Source organism: Mastacembelus armatus, chromosome 23 (genome assembly GCF_900324485.2).
Source record: "Mastacembelus armatus chromosome 23, fMasArm1.2, whole genome shotgun sequence".
Lineage (NCBI taxonomy): Eukaryota > Metazoa > Chordata > Actinopteri > Synbranchiformes > Mastacembelidae > Mastacembelus > Mastacembelus armatus.
Window position 1 is genome coordinate 7803315 of NC_046655.1, and position 21552 is coordinate 7824866.

General features: G+C 41.4%; 1 protein-coding gene across 4 annotated transcripts in view; it reads left to right on the forward strand.

The window, feature by feature from the left end:
* The window catches only part of nrcama (neuronal cell adhesion molecule a), a 37218-nt gene that overhangs the window by 7090 nt on the left and 8576 nt on the right, over nucleotides 1-21552 (forward strand). For 2 of the 4 annotated variants that reach the window (XM_033325043.1, XM_033325044.1), the window contains exons 1-15: nucleotides 15801-15846; nucleotides 16243-16260; nucleotides 16661-16766; nucleotides 17153-17346; nucleotides 17501-17623; nucleotides 17828-18007; nucleotides 18980-19082; nucleotides 19257-19441; nucleotides 19695-19826; nucleotides 19979-20122; nucleotides 20255-20366; nucleotides 20550-20716; nucleotides 20824-20971; nucleotides 21058-21182; nucleotides 21518-21547. In XM_033325043.1, coding sequence (XP_033180934.1) covers nucleotides 15816-15846; nucleotides 16243-16260; nucleotides 16661-16766; nucleotides 17153-17346; nucleotides 17501-17623; nucleotides 17828-18007; nucleotides 18980-19082; nucleotides 19257-19441; nucleotides 19695-19826; nucleotides 19979-20122; nucleotides 20255-20366; nucleotides 20550-20716; nucleotides 20824-20971; nucleotides 21058-21182; nucleotides 21518-21547 — 1798 coding nt within the window. In that variant the 5' untranslated portion in view covers nucleotides 15801-15815. Of the gene's footprint in view, nucleotides 1-7755; nucleotides 7806-15664; nucleotides 15847-16242; nucleotides 16261-16660; nucleotides 16767-17152; nucleotides 17347-17500; nucleotides 17624-17827; nucleotides 18008-18290; nucleotides 18352-18974; nucleotides 19083-19256; nucleotides 19442-19694; nucleotides 19827-19978; nucleotides 20123-20254; nucleotides 20367-20549; nucleotides 20717-20823; nucleotides 20972-21057; nucleotides 21183-21517; nucleotides 21548-21552 lie in introns of those variants that run through there. The other 2 variants (XM_026326761.1, XM_033325042.1) reach the window with 2 other exon arrangements.

Genomic DNA, 21552 nt, shown 5'->3' on the forward strand with positions numbered 1-21552 from the left:
TTTGTTCTTGTTTATCTTAGAGACAATAGTGCAAACATCATGCAGTTGATTAGTGCAGAAAACAGCAGCGTGGTGATTCTGAATATGATCTGTGGTGTGTCTGAAACTGTCACAACTTCAATTTAAAGCCAGAGCCTGTGCTGCCAGCTACCTAGCAGGATTAAGAATATGGTCTTAGCTGTGAGAGTTTTCAAGTTTGAATAATTGATATCCTCTCACAAATGTATATATGCAAAAATACATCTCTTAGCTTCTTGCTCCGAAGCATTGCTGCTGCTTTGAATCAAAACCAAGCCACAAAATACTACACCGAGGGATGAATTATTGAGTACTTTACCCCTGTTGTCTCTAACACTGACAATCACCCATATTATAGTGTCAAATGTGGGATGATTGGGGCTGCACTGCCCTTGTTCTGTCAGAGAAATTGGTGTGGGAAACCATCGTAAAATAAAATCTACCATTTGTTGTAGTTATCCATAAATCCTTCTTCTACTCAGGCTTCAGTTTCCTCTTACTTTCATCTCGTGTGATTTTGAATTGATGGCATTTCTTACCTTCAATTCACACCAAAGCTTTTGTGCTAACACACTTAAAGTGTGTATCAGGTGTCACCATGGTGGGGTTGTACTGACACAGACTATTGATCCAGGGATTAAGGCTGGACACCCGGGGGGCATCATAGTTACTGAGAGCAGGGGCCTGTGTTTTTAGACTGTGTGATCATTAGCACAGCCTGGATGGAGCCCAGTGCGTGAACTTCATTTATCTTGGTTAGCCAACATCCCTGTGATCAGATTTTGTTAGAACGACCCTCCAGGACCCTAATGCAAGAACGATGGATGTTTTTTCTTAACTGGACAATGAAAGAATAGTTCCATAGAGGCCATAATATAAATATGCCCCAAACGAGTCATAGCCATTAATGGGCTAGTAAACATAATAGAGGATGCATTTGCACAGATGGAGCTGTGGAGTGTCTCGGTATAAACCCTGGGCTGCTTTGCTGCAAGGTACACTCATTAGCTCAGACAGCATCTGTTTTTAGAGTACCAAAGTGCTGACTGGGGCCTTTGTATAAGATAGCTGCAGCCTCTCTTTTACAGCTGGGCCCTGCTGTCAGTGTCTGGCCTGCCACGAGCTCTGCACCGCTGGCCAACAATGCAGCCAAGCTCTGTGTGCAGCAGTGAACAGCATATGTGTGTGTGCAGCAATAAATGTAGTGATAATAAACTGCTAGGGTCTGCTGCTTTAGGAGATCCATGTTGTCGGTTTATTAGGTACACCTAGATAAAACTAATGCTGACAAACACAATAGCCCTGTAAATCTTATATAAAGCTTTATATAATCAAACTTTGCAGCAAGAAAATAAACAAGTGTCAATTAATGTACTGAGAAGAAGAAAGGAAGACTTGTTTATATGATAGTGATTTGAGGGATTGTCAGTAATTGGCACGTGGGAAAGAAACAACACTTGAGATATTGATTTCTTCTACTCCATAAGCCATGCTGAGGTATCAAAGGATAGATATTGTCAGTGCTCCTCAGTTCCAAGATTGGTGTCAGATAATGAGGTTTTTGGGACACACTGTCTTTTCTCAATGGATTGTCATCCAGAGTGTCACAGATGTATCAAATTAGCATATAATGACATATTTTTATAGAAAAGGGTTTTAAAATGGCAAGGCCATTTGATTTTAGCACTTTAGCATCCTTTGAGTGTGACAAGTAGATCGTGTGGTTTGTTTTGTATCATGGTCAGTGTTGTTTTATTGTAAATTTGTTTAATGTAAATCAGGGTAAATGTGGGAGGCAAATACAGTCTGGCTTTGTTGTGCCTGTGGGTTTATGCGTATGTGTATGAACCCATGTGCAGGGATTGCAGGGTATGGATGCACGTATGTCCAAGTCACGGTGCGCTGATCCAACACACCACAGCAAGGAAGCAACGACATCACTGCATTTACTGATCCATGACAGCATCCAAATAAGTCCAACAGTAAGGCTCATAGCCTCAAGTTCTTACAGGAGTGGACTGTTAATATCAACCCTGGCCGGTCTAGTAAAGTGCATATTTTAGAGCGTTCACATTTAATCTAGTAAAACTGTTATGTATTTAGTCATTTTGTGATGGGCATGCACTTAACAGGCTTTTCAGATTTTCACAGCATTTCTCTGTTCCCACTGTTACCATACGGTGCCCAAATGTCTCATGGGACACCATGAAAGGCTGGTTGGTAAGTTTAAAGCGCAGGATGTCCCGTATCTATTTTATTCTAAAGGCTAAGGAAATATTGAGGTTTTGGTTAAATCGCCACATCTATGTCAGTGTTTAACTAAAACCACAATCCAAATAAATATGCTCTATGTAATTTGGTCAACTTTACATTTAGTCTAGCTCTTTTATAAAGCTTCCTGCCACAAAAGATTCACACTTCCCTGTATAGGAAAGTATATTGTCTGCATCTGTGTCTGGAAGCACTGTTTGGTAATTCATCCATCTAGAAAGGCTAGAAAGGCTAAAGCTTATCCTGTGTTCATCTGTATCAGGTGCACTCAGAGCGAGGATCAGACCATCCTTCAATGTTTGATTTAAAAAAAAAATCATATTTTGATGTACTGTCAGCAGCCTGATCCATACCCACATATTTGCACATAAACCCTGAGGGACGCCAATCCTCATACTGTAGTTCCTTGATATTTTCCAAAAATAGCATCTTAGTTAATGTCATCTTTTTCTGTTGCATTTCCACTTTTGAGCTTCCTTCAAAGAGCCTTCTGTCGCACGATTGCTGCAGGATATACCAGAGACACAGCTGCGAGGTGCTTTGTTGGTGTGGTGTGAGACTGGCAGAGGAGTGAGAAGAATGTGAGGTCTTTCCTCAGAATGATAGAGCTACAATCTGGCTCTTCATGCTGTGGCTTTGTTAAAGCATTAAGGAAAAAAAAGTGATAGTCCATTTACAGAAATCTCACTTGGTTACAGCTACACTGCCAAGCAGAATGTAGAGAGTGTAATATCTACACTCCACTGTCACAGTAAGCCGTTGAGCTGTGCTGTGTCCAAGCAGCCTTTTTGTCAGCCTGTCGCTTCTTCATCGCAGCTTTCAGCCTGAGAACAAGGGTTCTGTGAGGAGTCCTACATTAATCACATCTCATGGAGATCTCCACCGGTGTTACTAATATTAGGAGGCCTCAGTTCTTCTGTTCCTCTACTCCTGCCTTCCTCTCCATTGGGTGGAAGTTGTGCAGTCAATATTAGATGTCTCCCAGGCATCCTATAGGTCTATACCCTCCACTGTTTGCCTTCTGTCAACTGCACCATTTCTTCTTCACATTCTCATTTCCACTGTTCTGTTTCTAATTGCTCTCATATCATTGTGTTCCTCTACATCTGTCTCCATCTTTGCCTTTCCCTTGTCTACCCTTTGTGTCATTGCTTTAGATAAGAGGGTCCTAGAGGAGCTGGCTGCATGGGCATGTTTTTCACCGGTGTTTCTGATATGTTCGAACATGTAACAGTCTGCAGTTTAGTCACTCTTTTATTTGCCGGTGTTTGTCTTGGGTGAATGGATGTTTCTGCTTGATTAGAATATATTGTGTTTCTGAAACACAGGTCTCTGCTGTGTCTGTGTGCTGGTCTTTGTATTGAATGACGTTCCCAAGTCCTCCCAGTGTAACCCGATCCATACTCCCCTACACATCCTGCACAAACCCTGCATTAACAGAGAAATCGAACCCAATAGCAGGCCTCTGTCGCTCACAGTGACTGATTTAATGTAGCCAAGTATCAGATGGTGAGGTGTTGAGCCATTCCCCACAGGGCTCTCATACTTGGATACTTATACAATATGCTCCCAATCACTTGTATACGATCAGCAGAGGAATCCTACTTCCAACTGTTCCTTAACCTCGGTGTACCTTTCATGCTCTCATTGTCTCTGCATGTACACAAGGCTTTCTTGATGACTCCATTGTGTACATTGTGCTGTATGGAGTGGGAATAGCAGGGATGGGAGAGTTGTCCCTTTAACCTCTAGAAGGAAGAAAAAGTAACATTCAGGAGGCTGTAAATCTCTGTGATTAAACCCAGCTCTCTCTGTCTGCTCTTTTTGTGAGACTGGGCTGTGTGAATGTGTGTTTTCTGTCATGTGACAAATGGTCGCGGACTGTTGAAATTTAAAAAACCTTTGAAAAGTCATGGAAACCAACCCCTCCTCTTTCAATCTCTGTCTCTAACACACATACACACACATATCCAAACATTACAAGGGAATGTATGAGTTTGAACTGTTGCATAGTTCACCCTGACACAGGACTGTGGCATTTTTCATTCGAATCATTTTGATCCTACTCTATTTTCCTATGTAGACATTTTATATTTTTGTGGACACACTAACCTGTTATCACAAACTAGAAAGTGTATTCATGATGCTTGAATGTCTTATTGTAGTATTTATTGTAGTATGTTAAGTTTTCGAGATATGTTGGAAATACTTAGAAGATGTAAACTCTGTGTATCAGGGGCTTTTGTAAATGGCGGTGGAGCATTGTCTCTAATACAACACAGTGACACTGACTAAACCAACCTGGTGACCAATTTAATTAGGCCATTTGTCATTTTCTTTGACTAGACAGATGTACATGGGCTCACCACACACACACACACACACACACACAGACATACACACACACACACACACACATACACATACACATACACGTACTACACATACACATACACATACATTGAGTGATGTGCAGCCCTAAGGCCTGTACCATCTCTTCACTCACAGATGGTACATCTAATATTTGGACAAACAACCATCAGGCTCTTACAGACAGTCACTGGTCCCCAGGTGTTAATGTCTACACAGCTGAAGATCTGGCCACTGTGGATACACTGTGGATCTTGCAGCCACAGGGTATTTTACATCTCGCCTGCTTGGCAATATGATGCTAGAGAATAGATGTTTATTTTCCGCCAAGCACCTTTTAAGCACACAAGGTGGTTTTCTAGATTTGAAAGCAGTTACAAAGCTATATAGATGTGTGTGTACTGAAATTGTGTAGATATCACATAAAAGTAGAAGTGTGCATGGAGGTCAGGCAGTCAGACTGTCGTTTAAGGGTGTGTGTTTTTTTTTTTTTTTGTTAGGCAGCTGCTAGTGTTGTTGATTGCTTAGGCCCCTCTGTGTAGGGGATTACGGCACACACACACACACACACACACACACACACACGCACGCACGCACGCACGCACACACACACACACACACACACAGTCACACATGCATACAAATTTCTGTTCATGCCTGGGGTCACTTATTCTATCACAGTCTGCAGTATCCCCCCTTTTACCACACACACACACACACACATACTGACACATTCAGTCACATGGAGTGCATCACTTCCCAGTGGATCCATAAACTCAGGCAGCTAATTGAAACAGGGGGTAGATAGCAAATCAAAGTGGGATTGCACTGAGCTCTGGGACGTACAGCTTTATGAATCAGGCATGATGATCACACTGTAAGGATGTTTAGACACTGGTCTTTATTTCCAGTGAGTGTTTAAATATTCACTGAGCTTTAATTTTACATTCACACTGTTGTCATAGAGATGTTTCACTGTTCTACTGGAGACACCAATAAATCAGATCTATTCTTGCTACCTGTATTCCTCTGAAGGCTTTTTGAGATTCAAACAGTGCTGTATACTGTGTAAATCTGTGAAATACACTGCTTCTCAAGTTACCTTTGTCCTCTCCCACTGATGTCATTGTTCAAAATAGAGCCACTGTGCTGGAAGCGATGTGTTTCTTGTTTGTTTTCTGAAATATCAGAATTTATTAATGAGAACAGTAGTCCCACACTCTGTACCTTTTTGGCACCGTTTGATTCAAATATACTGCAGGTTTCACACATTTATGTTGCATAATGTTTTATATGTTATCATGTTTTGACCATTGCACCGGCTATCTGTGCAAGGGTATTGTGACTTCTGTTTTCTTCTCTGCAGCTCATAGATCTGAAATACATTAACTGAACTCTCTTAAATTTATAGTTTGGAATTTATGGAAAATAATATTCAGAGGATATAGCCAGGTTCCAGTTAGCTTAGCTTAGCATAAACACAGCAAAGAGAGGGAAACTGCTAGCACGTTTGTCAAAGGAAATAGTAATCTCTGTTGTTATAATATATTTGGGTCTCGCTTGTTTTTTGTTTTTTTTTTTATCTTCATGGTAATGTACCACAGCCTGGGGTCAGGTCTGCTAGCTTTTCACTCCTTCCACCTCCCAGCTCTCCTTCTTTCTGTTTCTACACCGTCTCTGCATCTCTCTCCACCCCCATCTCTGCACTCTGATGATGAAGTGCTTTTAGATTTGCCCGTTAATAATGCATGTGTCTGATCCCCACTCAACCGTCATTTTTTCATGTTTTTTTTTCTCTCTTTCTCCTTTTCTCTCTCAGACGCTTCCCCCTCATCATCCTTGTTTTGCCTCTCCTTGTCATAGTTTTCAGATGTCTTTGTGTTGTCTCCGTTCATTTAGCTCCCTTTTTTTCCCTCCACATTTCCCCTCATCCATGCCTGCCCCCTCTGATCCCACTCATCTTCAAGTAAACTTGATTTAGCTTTAATATAATCCTAATGGGATAATGTTATTAAAAATATTCACTTCTGTTCAGTCTGCATCCTTTGCTGCATCATTCCGTTTCCATGGTAACGGGATGGGGTTCGGGTTTTGGGTTAGGTTGTTGATGTTAGTCCAGGCTCCCTCTCTCTCTATGTATGTATGTATGTGTGTGTGTGTGTGACAGTGTCATTTTTTACATAACCCCATGAGTTCAGACAGCTCGACCTCTTTTTATTAATGGCTGCTAACATGATCTTTCTCCTCTAGGCTAACTACAGTTTTAATGAATTCACGTGTAAATGAGCCATCTTTTTCTTTTTTTTTTTTTTTTTGTTCATCAGATTTGTTTTTCTAATGTGAGATGAATGAAGAGTGTCTCTGGAGATTATAATAATGAATTCATGGTCATGAAGGGAAAGCCCATTTTACATGAGGTTAGGGGTGTGGCACCTTGTGTGTGTGTTGCTGGGTTATTTGAATGTGTGTCCCCTGCTGGAGGTAAAAGCAATAAAAATGACTGGAGACGTTTTTGGTTATTGATTGGAGTCCCCATGTTTAGCAAGACGCAGTCATTTACTAGGTATTCCCTGGTGGGCTGCAAAGATGTGTCCATGTATTCATGTGTGACACAAGAGTGACTGTGTCCCTTTGTGTCTGATATATTCTGCTACCTGCACTTGAGAACATTTGATTTCTCAAATGGAGGAAACATGTTTTTAATGTTGTTTTTGTTAACCAAGGATTCAAATTCTCTGTCCGCAGTTAAAACTATTTTTCGTAATGCGCCTTGAATCATTTTAACAGTCAATATGTCATTTACCTTCTTTTCCGTGTCCTTGTCTTACTTGCTGCTGATTAGGCAGGAGGACACCAAGTTTGCATAAATGTAAGCTGTGCTCCACTTTGACTTTGAGTATTTCTTTGCCAAATGAGCTGTAAAACAAACATCAGTATAGCACATTGTCACAAGATAAAGGTCCAGCAGCAAAGATTTTATAATGCTGTATGATTTTCAAAATAAGATAAGGCTTTAGAGTGGACAGTTCTAATGCTTTATGGTTGAGTTTTAGAAATGATTCCTCCATTTATGGCCAATGTTCTCTTTTTTTGCAGGTGTGACACCACTTTCGGAAAACTAACAGGCTGAGATTAAATCCTGAAAGGTAAGTAAAGTTTGCTAATGATTCTCTACTTTACATATTGTATTATTTGGTTGTTGCTGTAGCCCTTTGCTAAATGTGGATTTTAAGCTTTTGGTAATGCTGTCACATGTAAACAGGTTCAGTGGCAGCTGAGGTTTCATAACCTTCTTTTACTCACTCAATCGTATTTATTGCAACCACGTATTCTTTGCTCCTACGTGCCGTGTAAACACTGATGATACTGGGTGTGTCCATCAGCTTCCCTCTCCAAAAACCCAGCCTCCTCCTATTGTAGTATTTGATAACAATATTTGCTGGCAGTCTTAAGCATTTTGTGTAGACAGCATCTCAATGATGTGCATTTTAGCTTTTCAAATCATGGCTGGACTTAAAATAAGAAAGGCCAGTTAGCATGGATGAAAAGTGCATGAAAAGTGTTGAGGTGTGACTCACAGCTGGCAGTGACTGATTTATGATGTGGCTTCTTGGCATCCGCAGCATGTGTACTCACCAGGTAGCAGGTCAGCAAAACCAAGGACGCCAACATAATGTTTACTGCATTGCTGCTTGGCTTGGATTTACTTGTGTTGTGAAAGTTTTAGGTTTGTTCCACTGCTATATGGATGACACAATAAGGACTGTATAATTTCCTGATGCAGAAAAAAATGCACTGCATATTATTGTAAAAACTTTAATTCACCCATTGTGCTGCTAAGTCCTGTGTTTTTCACTAAGCCCACATTAACAAACAGTGAAACTATCAATATTCTCACACCCAGATGGTGTGGAGACAGGACAGTTAAATAACCCAGCATGTGTCTTTGAATATGAGTGAAAAAATTAGAGGCACATGTCCTCGTGTCACCTTATGCTGTGCACAGCACACACAAAGAGAGACAGCAGGAAAACTGTGCACAGATGCCGTTAAACACACTCAGATGAACAAATCATGGAAATTTTTACTTTGATTTTATTTTTTTACACAAATGATTAGAAAAAATTATATTTCCAAAAGACAAGAAATACCGATCACCTGTATACTCAACCATTAGACCTAGAAGAGAGTGATGATGAATTATTATTCCATTGCTGTAAACTGAACTGTTCCTTTACACTGTATATTTAAATACTGAGCATGAACAAATGTGGTAAACCCATAGAACATGTTCAACAGGGGAGTGATGTCTTAAGCGAGCAGTCAGTGTTATTACATAACACACCACAACAATGTTTCCATCTCCCATTACTATCATTGTTACTTCAATAGTCCCATGAGAGCTCTCTACTATAATGCATTGATCCATAGTTTTAACAGCAGTCTATTTTTCTAAAATATGTTATGGAAGAGTGGTCTGAATTATTGTAGGTTGTGGAGATGCAGCTCATCTCCTTGTCTTCTCCCTTCTGCAGTTCCCTCTCTCCTCCTCTCCATCTCTCTCTGAGTAATCCTGATTAACAGATGGGTGGAGGAGGAAAGAAAGGGGGCCATGGCAGCTTGTTGTGCTGCTATAACACCCTCAATCAGTCCCCTCCCCCCTTGCCCCTCACCTCCTGCGCCTTTCTCATCATGCCCTTGTCTCTTCTGTCAACATTTCACCCTGCTGCACCTCAATCTTAACCCCCCCACCCCCACTCACACTGTCTCTCCTCCATCATTACATCCTTAAATTTTCTTCACCAGCCCTTGATCATGTTGTCCGGCTGTCACCATTCATCACCAACAACTGGTCAGACTGCCATAAAATTTGCTGTATATGTTCATGTTCCCTGAACAAAACAAAGTACTGCTGATTATGACTAGACTAGAAAAACAACCTGCCATTTTTAGCCCTACAACTGGCTCTAAGAATAGCATCATCAGTATGTGCATCCTGTCCTATAACTTTGAAAGGTGTGATGAACCTACTACAAACACAACCTTCAGAGATGGATCGGGCCTCATGAAATGTAAAAGATGTATAGCCATATCAGCCATAAAGACATAACAGTCTTGCCCTGAAGGACACAGTAATTCATGTCGTTGTAAGGCCCAGAGTCACGTACCAAAGCCATGTGCATCTATGTGCATTGGCTCATTTGGCTCATTTGCAAGGCAAGCTGGATTTATGTGACCACTGTGACAGTGTCAGACTGTATTGGAATGAGGCTGACTATTGATTTTAAGTGCTTTTATCCTACATGCAACACTGGGTTCACATGTTCAGCTCCAGCACCTGTACATACAGCAGCTAATTTCAAATACATTCAGTTGATATTTAAAGCACTGTCTTGCTAGTTTTCCACAGTTTAGCTTGAAATGATCTGTATTTGATATAACTGCTGAACATTATCTAATGCAAAGTTTTTAGGATGATTTCTGTAAGCCTTCATAAATAAATGCACATGAAGCTACACACACCCTGTATACAGACACAGATATGGATACAGTTATGGATTCAGCCAGCATCGCCTTCTGCTCTGGCTGAGCCCGAAGCTTTTGATGTGAAGACCTTAGACAGGCGAGACTCACACACATCATGCATGCATGCATACACACTCATTGCCACACACCCTACACCCAGCCAAGGATCTGGTCCTTATGCCTGGAAAAATGTGTGCAATTGTCCAAATATCACAGCACCATAATTAGATGTTGGGTGAATTGAATTTGAATGGCAGCTACCAGTAATGGTTTTTGATGAATTTCACAGTGTGTCGTTTTATAGCAGTTATCATTGTCAAAGCCTAAAAGGTATAAATCTAGATGGAACAAAAGTAGAACCTTGTAAACAACCATACCTAGTGGAACTGTGGCCCCATCTTTAATTCCTGTTTTTCAACTATCCTGAGGGTATCACCTTGTGCCCTAGAACAGCCCTGCCATTTCAGCATTATCCCAGTGGTAAACAGCATGGGATGACAATAGGCCCGTGGGCTGGTAGTAGAGGTACAGATTTGAGTACGGCCTAGCACATGCTGACCATCAGCACTTCACAAAGCCTGGGAGAAAGGCAGGCGTGGAGGATTGAGTGGATGGTGCTGGAATAACTGACCCCCACCCCCTCCTCCCTCCACCACCCATGTGTGCACATGCAAAAAGAGGCTGAGATAGTTTGTTTTGATTAGATGGCTGTGTGTGATCCGGTTTGGGAGCTATTGGTGACAAAGAGTCTGCTGGTTCTGCCTGTTCAGTGGAAAGTAATTGTGTTAATATACTGACAGTGCAGTCTTTCCTTGGTTCTGGTAATCAAATGTACCAACTTATTCATGGAGCACTGGCTTTGGTGCATGCTATGTATATGTAACTCTATCCACTATATAGTGAATTCAAAATTTCTATAATGAAATGTAAAAAGTAGCGTACACAGCATGCACACTATGGGGTGCTCTGTATTTTATTGGTGGTAAAGTTGAGTGGCTCTAAATCAGTCATTAAATTACATCAGTTAGCTGTTTGACTATATGAGTTATTGTGTTGAGCAGCCTGAAAGTGTTTAAAACTGTTTAATGGCACTAGTAGGGATATAGTTTGTGTCTTTATCAAAAGGAACTATATGTACGATGCAGCTTTTTCAAAGACGGAGAGAGAAAGAGGTGAACAGAGCGGTCGTCCACTAAAGATGTCAAACTGACAGATGCAGAGACGAGGACTGAGAGCAGCGGTTGGAGTTTTCTGCTCAGGGTCAAGCTTTTCTTCAGATGTTTACACAGAGGACTGGTGTGTTAGCATATCTCTGTGTCTCTCATGGTGTCCAAATACATCTGTGTCTGGTATCCAGGCAGTGCTTTACATTGTGCATTCCTTCTCTACAGGCACTATGTCCAAATCCCAACCCTGGCCTGGATCTTAATGTATGAGGGGAAAACAAACAATGTAATTCATTAAGTTAATGCTGCCTCCAATTGGCCAAAAACTTAAAACATTTGTTGCATTCAGTTTTTTGCTGACTTTTAGGGAATTTGCCTTTTTTGTTTCAACTCCTGGTATTATTTCTTTTTTTTTTTTTTTGTCACAGTTCAAAGTGTGTATCAAACGGAGTTTAAAAGCACATCCCCCTCCTCTGGAGAAAGTGACAGTGTCATAACCTGTGTAAAGTCTGCTCTCTCAAATGTCAGCAGGGAAGTGGCCCTTACCGTGGTTTCGCATTTAGGCTGCGTTCCTCTCCATGTGTTTATGGGAGCTTGCATGGCTCAGAGCTCCTATTCTAGTGACCTGCTTACTGAAGACTGAAACTGTGGGAAGCAACTGCAGTTCAGTTTAGTGTGATCAGTGTGTGTTGTGGTGCAAGTGCCCGATCTGACATCTCAGCCTGTCAAGAAAATAAAAAGTGATAAATTTTAGGACATCAATGTGTTTATGTAGAAATAATCATCTCTCTGTGTACTTAGATACAGCTGAGAGAGCATCTACTCCAGTTTAATCCAGCTGAAAGCAGTCTGACTCAGTCTGTTGTCTCAGAAATATCTTTGTCACTATGATTCGATGTGACTGCAGATGACTGTTTTCATCCCTCCCTCTATTTCTCTTCCTGCCCCCCTTTGCCTCATCCCTCATCCGTCTAGTCATGCTGTCATCCCTCAGCGTCTCTCTTTGTGACTGAAGTCTGTGGACTGACCAACTTAGCATGTTGCTTCAGGTCTTGCAAACTGAGAGGTAGCAGTAAAACTGTTGGGTTCGTGTCAGCGAACTTCTATTTCTCTTCCTGCCCCCCTTTGCTTCATCCCTCATCTGTCTAGTCATGCTGTCATCCCTCAGCGTCTCTCCGTGTGACTGAAGGCTGTGGACTGACCAACTTAGCATGTTGCTTCAGGCCTTGCAAACTGAGAGGGAGTAAGACCGTTGGGTTCGTGTCAGCGGGCTTTACATCATTCTCCGTTGACGTTCACAAATGTTTGCTCTGGTATAGTCAACGCTTTTATCCAGGGTAATTTCACTGAGAGAGCAAATAGGAGTTCAGTGTCTCGGTCAAAGCTGCTCAACAAATGGATGACAGTAACTTCTTCAAGTCTTGTCATCACCATGAACTTGCCAGAGGCCGAAGCAAGTCTGACACTTCACTCATACACTAAGATATATATATTTTATGGTTTGACTTTTAAACCTACAGTCATGTAGTTAAGTATTAAGATAGATACTGGCTGACCTTGCTGGTGAATTACTTTTTTGTAGGTGCTTGTATAATGGTAATGTGCTGCCAGGTTAAGGCTTTCTGTATGGGACTGGAATATTAATTTATACATTAATGACTCTTAGTGTATAAAAACACATACTACACAGACAGAATGCAGAAATCATTTGGGGGAATGTGTTAGGATATACTGGAAGTGTTTGCATGTGACAACCAGACTGCACTGTGCTCATGAGCGTGGTTTAAGGGGGGGTGGCAAAATGACAGAGTGGGGGAAAAAAAAGAAAATGAATGTAAAAAAGAGACAAGGATTGGTTGATCAAGATGAAAATGTGTCTCTTTGACCTCCAGGCTTTGACCTCTGAGTCAGAGAGGAGGATGAGAGATGACCTGCCCACTAGCTGAAGACATACTCTTCTCACTCCTCCATCTCATAATAATCATTGTTGTTTTCTCTGTTCCCTGTGAGGAAATGGACAATGATTTTTGCCCACTTAGCTTTAGGATAAATGCTAGACAGCCTCTGTGCAACTCTTACATCTGCCAGACAAATGTATTCCACGAGGCTGCACAGCTGCACAGTTGTGCCTCGTGGCACAACATTTAACCATGAAAAATTCCCTCCACAGGCCTCAACAACACGTTAACATATTCAGTGTTTTACTGTGGTACAGATTAGTATGCAAGAGTGTTTGTCTTCCTCACTTAAAGGTTAAAAGTTCAGTTTAATGGTGCACCAAGGTGGTGATGTATTACCAACATGAATGTCTAAACAATTTATGCCAGTGAACCGCAGTGACTTGAAATATGGACAGCTTGAGACTTGTCCATGGCCAATTTTAGGTGTGTATGTCTATTTTATGTTTGTACCTCTGTGGTGTCTGGTTTATTTTTTTTATTTATGTTTTCACCCTCTGGCAGTTCATCCTTTGACCCAGGTCAGACATAAAAAAAAAAAAAACAGACGCATTATGTATTTGAGTGTTGGGAAGCAGGAGTTTCTTCATGTGTTTTGGCAGATATGCAAAGAAAATCACTGACCACTGACGTTCAGCATTTAATTGGCACCGTTTTATTTGTAGCTGAAATTTATTAAAGAATGTCACAGAGAATGTGATCTGCTATAATGTCAGCTTTTTATTCTTCTTTTGTTGAGTTTCCATCATTACTCTCACCTTCTTTTTTTGACACTCATTATCTTTTAGACACAAGCTCCACATGCAAGTGATTTCACTTTAACTCTCTGTGGGAGAGAATGGCCTGAGTGCCAGCACATCTTAACATGGGCACTGTCACTGTGGGGGAGGCAATTTCTGCTGCAGGAGCATGGGGCATTATTGTTATTAATCTGAAGATGGACTGTTACATTTGCATGATGCAATGCAATGCCTTTGTCAGAATTAGATTAGAATGCATGGCCTGCATCTAATGCATTTGCTGGGTTGCTCTCTTTCTCCTTCTCCCTGTTGTCTTCCTTCTTGATTAACTAGAGAATACAAGAATAATATAATAGCATGTGACTGTAATTAGCTGTGTCTTGGGGTTTTATGAGCTCACACACACACACACACACACACACTGCCGAGTTCAGCTGGATCAAATCTGACCCTTTTTTCGGAATATTTTTTAATCACTATACTCTCCCTGTGCCATCAGACATGCTTCCTCCCGAGCAGAGTATAGAGATATAACTGGCCTGAATCCAGCAGTGTGCCTGATAGTTTGACCTTCAGATGTCTCAGACTCTGCGTCTACATGCACACGTGTCTGTGCGTCTACAATACATGAGCAAAAATAGACGTGCGTCTTGACATCTTCATGAATAATAAAGACGTCAAGGATATACTGAGCTATTTACCTGCCAGGAGCACGTTGCTGCACCTTAAACTCCATCTGTGCCTGCTGACAAGAGTTACTGTCACCCTTTGGCTACTTTGATTCAACAAGCCCATACTATGGGAAAATGTCTGTTTCAACAAGGCCTTTATGAAGCCGTAAAGTCAACTCTCTATTGAAACATGAAACCTATACACTAGGGATGGGGTTTGTGTTCATGTAACTTTATCACAGTTTAACTAGTGTTGAGTGTTTGCAGTGCATGTGTCTATCTGCTTGCAGCTATAGCTGCAGCGGAGATGTGATTGTTCCAGCCAAGTGCACTCACATGCCACATGTTTACAGGGAAACACGTGTTAGGCTGGGCGGCCTTGTCTGGAAAACAATGCAATGTGAACACAGCAAGCACCAAATAACTCCACAAAGACTACAAGGCATATGCTTATGTTGAGTCACTGTATCTTTTAGTGGGTTCTTCAGCACTAGGGAAGGTAAATAACAGCATAGAGGACAGACAAGTGCATAGAGATTAAGCCGTTTAAGGTAAAAGTACTAGGATCAAGTTTGTTTTAACTATTGCTCCTGCCAAAGTCTTTTTGTTGGCAGAATGATGGGCTATTCAACAGACAGGCCACTTGTAGTGCTTGACTTAAACACCGTACTTTGGACATGGAGCCATGGGAATGTTGGAAAACTTGGTGGAAAAAATGCAACAAAGTAAACCTTAATTTGTACTTCAGACTAAATATTTACATGTACATGTATCTTTCATCTTTATGGACGAATCTTATATACATTACACTTAGTTTAAGACCTGTATGTGTCAGATGTATGCGTCTGAGGGTATACTTTATTTACCTTAATGTGTATTTAAAGCCATTTTAAGTAATGCATATAGTAATGTGTATATATTTTTCTTTTAATTTTTTTTTGTAGCTCGTGGTAGTGTGGGTCCAGACTTGTTGACCACCCTGAATCTGCTGTTCAATCTGGAAAAAAGTTTTTCACTGTGACACAGTCGACCATGGACAGGAATTGGACATGGGTGCTAATCTTCAGAGCTGCGCTATTGGTAGTCTTGTGTCACATGACTTCAGCGCTGGACGTGCCTCTTGATCGTAAGTATTGTCCTTATTAATATCACATTTAAGTATAAATATGGAAAATTTTGGAAAATTCGTACCTTCTTTGGGCTGTAAAAGGGGCTTTAGATGAGCTGACGAAAACATGTCAGTGTACCAGGCAGAAAGGGCTTCCTGGTGTTACAGCGTTGCATGTTACAGCATGGGATTCTACTTTTCAGTAATGAAATGCAATTCTTACATTTATTGCACCTGCCTCACGTAACTAAAACTGATGCATAAGTAGGCTTACTAGGCAGGCTCACTCAAATGATTAAAAGCATCCGTAAGTGCATCTATTTTACCTGATCCTGTTGTTTAATCCTTGCAAACACTAACACCTTTCCTCAATATTCTACTATTATGGTACGGCGTGTCATGGTGGACAAAAAGCTAAAGTACTGGAAGGATGTAAGTTGCCTGAAACACTGCTGTGACTTTTAGTGCATTTAGTGAGTGTTTCCCCCTGTCCGGGTTTGAGCGATGTTCGATGTGCATGCAGTTATTTCAACATGGTTTTCTGTGACTTGATTGTTTTGGAGTGGTGCTGAGTTTGTCAGTTCACAGAAAGATGAGTTGTCTGTCCTCAGCTCAGGGGTGAGACAGCTGTTTATGGCTTTGTTTGCAGTGACTGTTTCAGCTCCAGATGACTTGGTTGTCAGGTTTGACTGAATGTGAATGCTTGCTGCATGTTGCCTGCATATCCTCTGTTTAAACATGTAAGCCCCAGTGTGCTATGTTTACAATGCACGCTGGGACGTTGTTTGTGTACGTACGTGCCTGAACTGTGCTTCCCTTCATATTTCTCCAGTGCCTCAACCCCCCACTATAACACTACAGTCCCCAAAGGATTACATCTTTGATCCACGGGAGAATATCGTCATCCACTGTGAGGCCAAGGGGAAGCCGAATCCTAGGTGAGGGTTACTTCCTCCACACCCGGTGAAGCTTGTTTATCAGGACGTGTGCAACAGTCGACTGCACATCAGAGTATTTTACTGGTTTTTGCTTTGAGAGTATAATTCAGTAGCAAAACACAAACGAGTTTCAGACATTACGGGATAACTGATTTCCATTCAGTTTTATGGAACCTCTGTGAAATTACAGATCTGTTCCTGACTGCATCTTAACCTGCAGCAGTGTGGAGATATGAATCACCATAGCAACTGTTGTCATGGGTACCAATCAGTTGAGAAACACCTGGCAGACTGAATTAGCCGCAGTTTAGATTTGCCACCAGGCCCTGAATCAATTAATAATAACCATAATTACTGTGACATTTGCTGTTCTGGTTGAACTCTAGCTTTTCATGGACAAGAAATGGGATCCACTTCGATGTAGAGAAGGACTCCAAGGTCCTGATGAAGCCCGGCTCAGGAACTCTGGTCATTGACATCAGCGGGGAAAAGGCTGAGGCCTACGAGGGAACGTACCAGTGTACAGCTCACAACGACCACGGCACCGCTGTATCCAACAACATCGTCATCAGACAGTCAAGTAAGAAAATCACCGAGTTCATAAATTAAATTTGATTCTACAGTAATGGCTTTGACAATTTGAAAGTACAAGTCATTTGTCACACTTGTAAACAGCGGAGCACTTCAGTCTTGGAAAGCCTTCAGTACCTTTGCTTGATGTTTGTGACTTGCAGGGTCCCCCTTGTGGTCAAAAGAAAGAAATGAAGCCATCACGGTGCAAATGGGGGTCTCCCTTGTGCTGCAGTGCCGGCCCCCTGTCGGGCTCCCCCCTCCTGTCATCTTCTGGATGGATAACAGTGAGTCATTTACATGTGTGTTTCTGGCCAAATGGTAAAATGAAACATGGATTAATACATTTAAACATATTCAACTGATGGAAAATAGGCCTAGTGGACCCCCCAACACTGAAAAAGTAAAGATTATTTTCCCGTTAACTTAAATAAAATAATATATTTACATTTAGAAATTGTTCATCTTTTATGACCAATGCTCTCCTTTAGACTTTCAGAGGCTGCCACTGGATCAACGAGTGTCCCAGGCCCTGAACGGGGACTTGTACTTTTCCAATGTTCTCCCAGAAGACACCAGGAGTGACTACATCTGCTATGCTCGTTTCCCCCACACACAGACCATCCAACAAAAACAGCCCATCTCAGTCACTGTGCTGAGCAGTAAGTCAAGTTGGACTGTGGGGCTCAGGTTCTATATTTCACATTTATTTTCTCATAAATGCAAAACTTTCAGAATTTGCATTATACAATCTCTACTTCACATTTCTAGATGTTTACTTGTGTTGCTCATGCAAATAATGTCACACCCAGAATGTGACCAGGTTTTTACAGCAATACATTACAATAGTTTCTGTCCTTTACAAGTTAATGCCCTGATTAAAACACTGGAAAAGCAGTGTAAAGCGTTATTCTATTTTGTTTTGCATGCTTATGACTTTCTGTTATATTACAGTGGAAACAATGAATGAGACTGTGGCTGCTTTATACAATGTCACTGATTTCTATAGTGGTGAGTGCAGCTGGTTTATTCCCTTTTGGCCCCCCTTCAGCCCTGTTTTCACTCCCTGGCGTAACCATATCTGACATATACACTCATCTTTAACTTTGCCTCAATCCCTTCCTCTGTGATTATATTAAAAGAAATTATCTGAGATGGCAATATATGAATAGAAAACATTACGATTCTTAAATGGCATTGTCCTTCTTACACTTTCTTAAGTAAAGAGGGATCATTTGTCATTTTCTGACCTTTTTAGTAAAGTAATGATAATAAAAATTCAAACCTCCCATAACCAACTTCTGAGGGATGTGTGTGACTGCAGGGATTGCTTCGACCAAGAACCCCTGTGTTACCATAGCAACAGCCTGAGAGCTACCCCTCTCAGGGAGATTTCCTTCTGCACCCCTATTCTCTCTGATACTGGTCCTACTGCATCCGATAAGGCAAAAACAGATGTCTTCCTAACTGTGTTGGTTCATCATTCCTTCTATTACCTTTTGATAAATCACTTTTCATCATCTGTGTTTATCTGACCTCTATCCTTCATGAGAATGTGAATGACCCCCAAAACGTCCGTCGATTTTGAGGCTTATGTTGTGGTCTGATTTGGTCTCATGTGCGTGTGTGTTCAGACAGCCCAGAAGGGGAGCATCACCCTGGTTTCATGTTGCCTTTGGGCCCCACCAGCACCAAGATGGTTTTGAGAGGGGAGACTCTGGAGCTGGAATGCATCGCTGAGGGCTTGTGAGTTGGCATCTGCTGCAAACTGTGTCAGAATTTATCTTAAAGGCTTATGTTTGCTTCTTCAAATGTTGCAGTGACATAAATGAGAAAAAAGTATTTTACATGGAGCGAATAAGGGCTTTCATAAGACAAAGCAGAAATAGCACACAAACATTTGTATGGCTTCCATCATAGACCCACTCCAGAGATCTCCTGGCAGAAGGATGGAGGTGAGCTGCCGAGCAACAGGATGTCTTTCCATAACTTCAAGAAAACGCTGAAGATTTCTGACGTCAATGAAGTTGATGGTGGTGACTACCGCTGCACGGCCACTAACAACATGGGCACCGCACACCACATCATCAAGGTCACTGTCAAAGGTATGTAGATGTGCTCACTTTTTCTTTTTTTTTTTTGCTGCATTGCTGTTAATTATACTGATATTTGGACCAAGTAATTACTTTCATCATTCTAGGGTAAAACGTTTTTCAGTGCATCAACATGTCAGAGTAAATTGAACAAATAAAACAAAGGACATTTATTTTATAAATAAAAATAATGCCAAAAATAATATTTCACACATCAGCTCAGTCTCAGCCTCAATCAAGTTTATTCTTGTCTATCCTCTCCCAGCGGCACCGTTCTGGGTCAGCGCTCCCAGGAACCTGATTCTCGCCCCAAATGAGACCGGCATCCTGACTTGTCGAGTCAAAGGGGAACCGAAACCAAAGATCACCTGGTTTGTCAATGGAGTCCTTATGGAAAGTGAGTAAAATGAGACTATGCTTTCAAAATTTAAATGCTATTTTAAGACGCTCTTCTGTTTAAAGCAAACAACAGCAGTTAGCTGAATAAAACCCAGTGCATAGTGGCAACGAGAGGTGAACTGTCACATTCTGCCTCTGCTCCTGTGCTAGATGCTCCTGGGGACCACAGCCGCAAGGTGGAGGACGACACAGTGATTCTCAGCAATGTGCAGTCAGGATCCAGTGCTGTCTATCAGTGTAATGCATCCAATGAGTTCGGCTACCTACTGGCCAATGCATTTGTCAGTGTTCTGGGTGAGTTCAAACATCTGTATAGCTATAAACATATTCAAATTTTACAGTAAATTTTGGATATACAAGCTATTGTGCATCACAGGTGGGATACAGTGAGTGCTGATTTAGATAATGTGGTGCTTCTTTCCATAGCTGAACCACCAAGGGTGCTCACGCCACCCAACCAAGTGTACCAGGTCATCTCCAACAACCCTGCACTACTTCACTGCTCCTCCTTTGGATCACCAATACCAACCATCACATGGTAAAATTTAGATTCAGTCATCTTTGACTTTGGATCAGATTTGAAAACAGTGCTGAAAATTAAAAGTCTCTATGAATACTGATTCAGACTTCCAAACTGCAACATTTTAATGGTGTTAAAGTGTAAAACAAACCTCACCCTCAGATGCACTTAGATCAGTCAAGTTTACTGCTCTCTTCGCAGGTTCAAGGACAGTCAGACCAGCATTAAGAATGGTGACCCATATGTGATCCATGAGAATGGTACACTGGAGATCCATGTGGCCCAGCCACTAAACAGTGGAAAGTACACCTGTATTGCCACAAACAACCTGGGGATCAAGGAGAACCATGTCTACCTGGAGGTTAAAGGTCAGTTATAGATACAGTAGTATTGTTTTGGCCCCTACAGCTATTAAGTCATGTAACCATCAAGCTGTATCATCAATAATATAATTCTATTATTTTCTGTCTGCCAGAGCCCACCCGTATCCTGAAGCAGCCAGAGTACAAGGTGATGCAGAGAGGAATGAACGCTGTGTTCGAGTGTAAAGTCAAACACGATCCATCGCTCATTCCCACCATGATCTGGCTCAAAGACAATGGCGAGCTGCCAGATGATGAGAGGTACAAACTGTTCTCCATTCATTTCATCTCCGCACAGATGGGTTATATGATTTAGACAAAATCGTCTCACATGGTAATGCTCTCAGGTTTGAGGTGGACGCAGACAGTCTGACCATCAAGTACGTGACAGAGGAAGACGAGGGCACCTACACGTGCATCAGGAACACCAGCTTGGACCAGGACTCGGCCAGCGCCATGCTCACTGTTGTTGGTATGTTTAAACACTAACAGAGCATGAAAGAGGCCATTTTGTGTAGAAATAACACAAAGGGGTGTCTGGATCCATCTATTATCTTTTTAAAACTGAATATGGTAAACAATCCAAATCCCATTTTCATTCTTTTTTCTTATATTGATTACTTTCTATTGAATTGATTATCAGATTTAAACCCATGTTCTGGTCTTTACACTAAAACCATACTTTTTAAATGTACTCTTATAATTGCATTATTGTAGTACTTTTCCTATTTTCTGCTGTTTCCAAATGATCTCTCACTAACATCGAATCCTCTTCCTGCCTTTTACTCTTGCTTCTCGCTGTCACAGAGGCAACTCCTACTCCAGCTATTGTCTACGGTAAA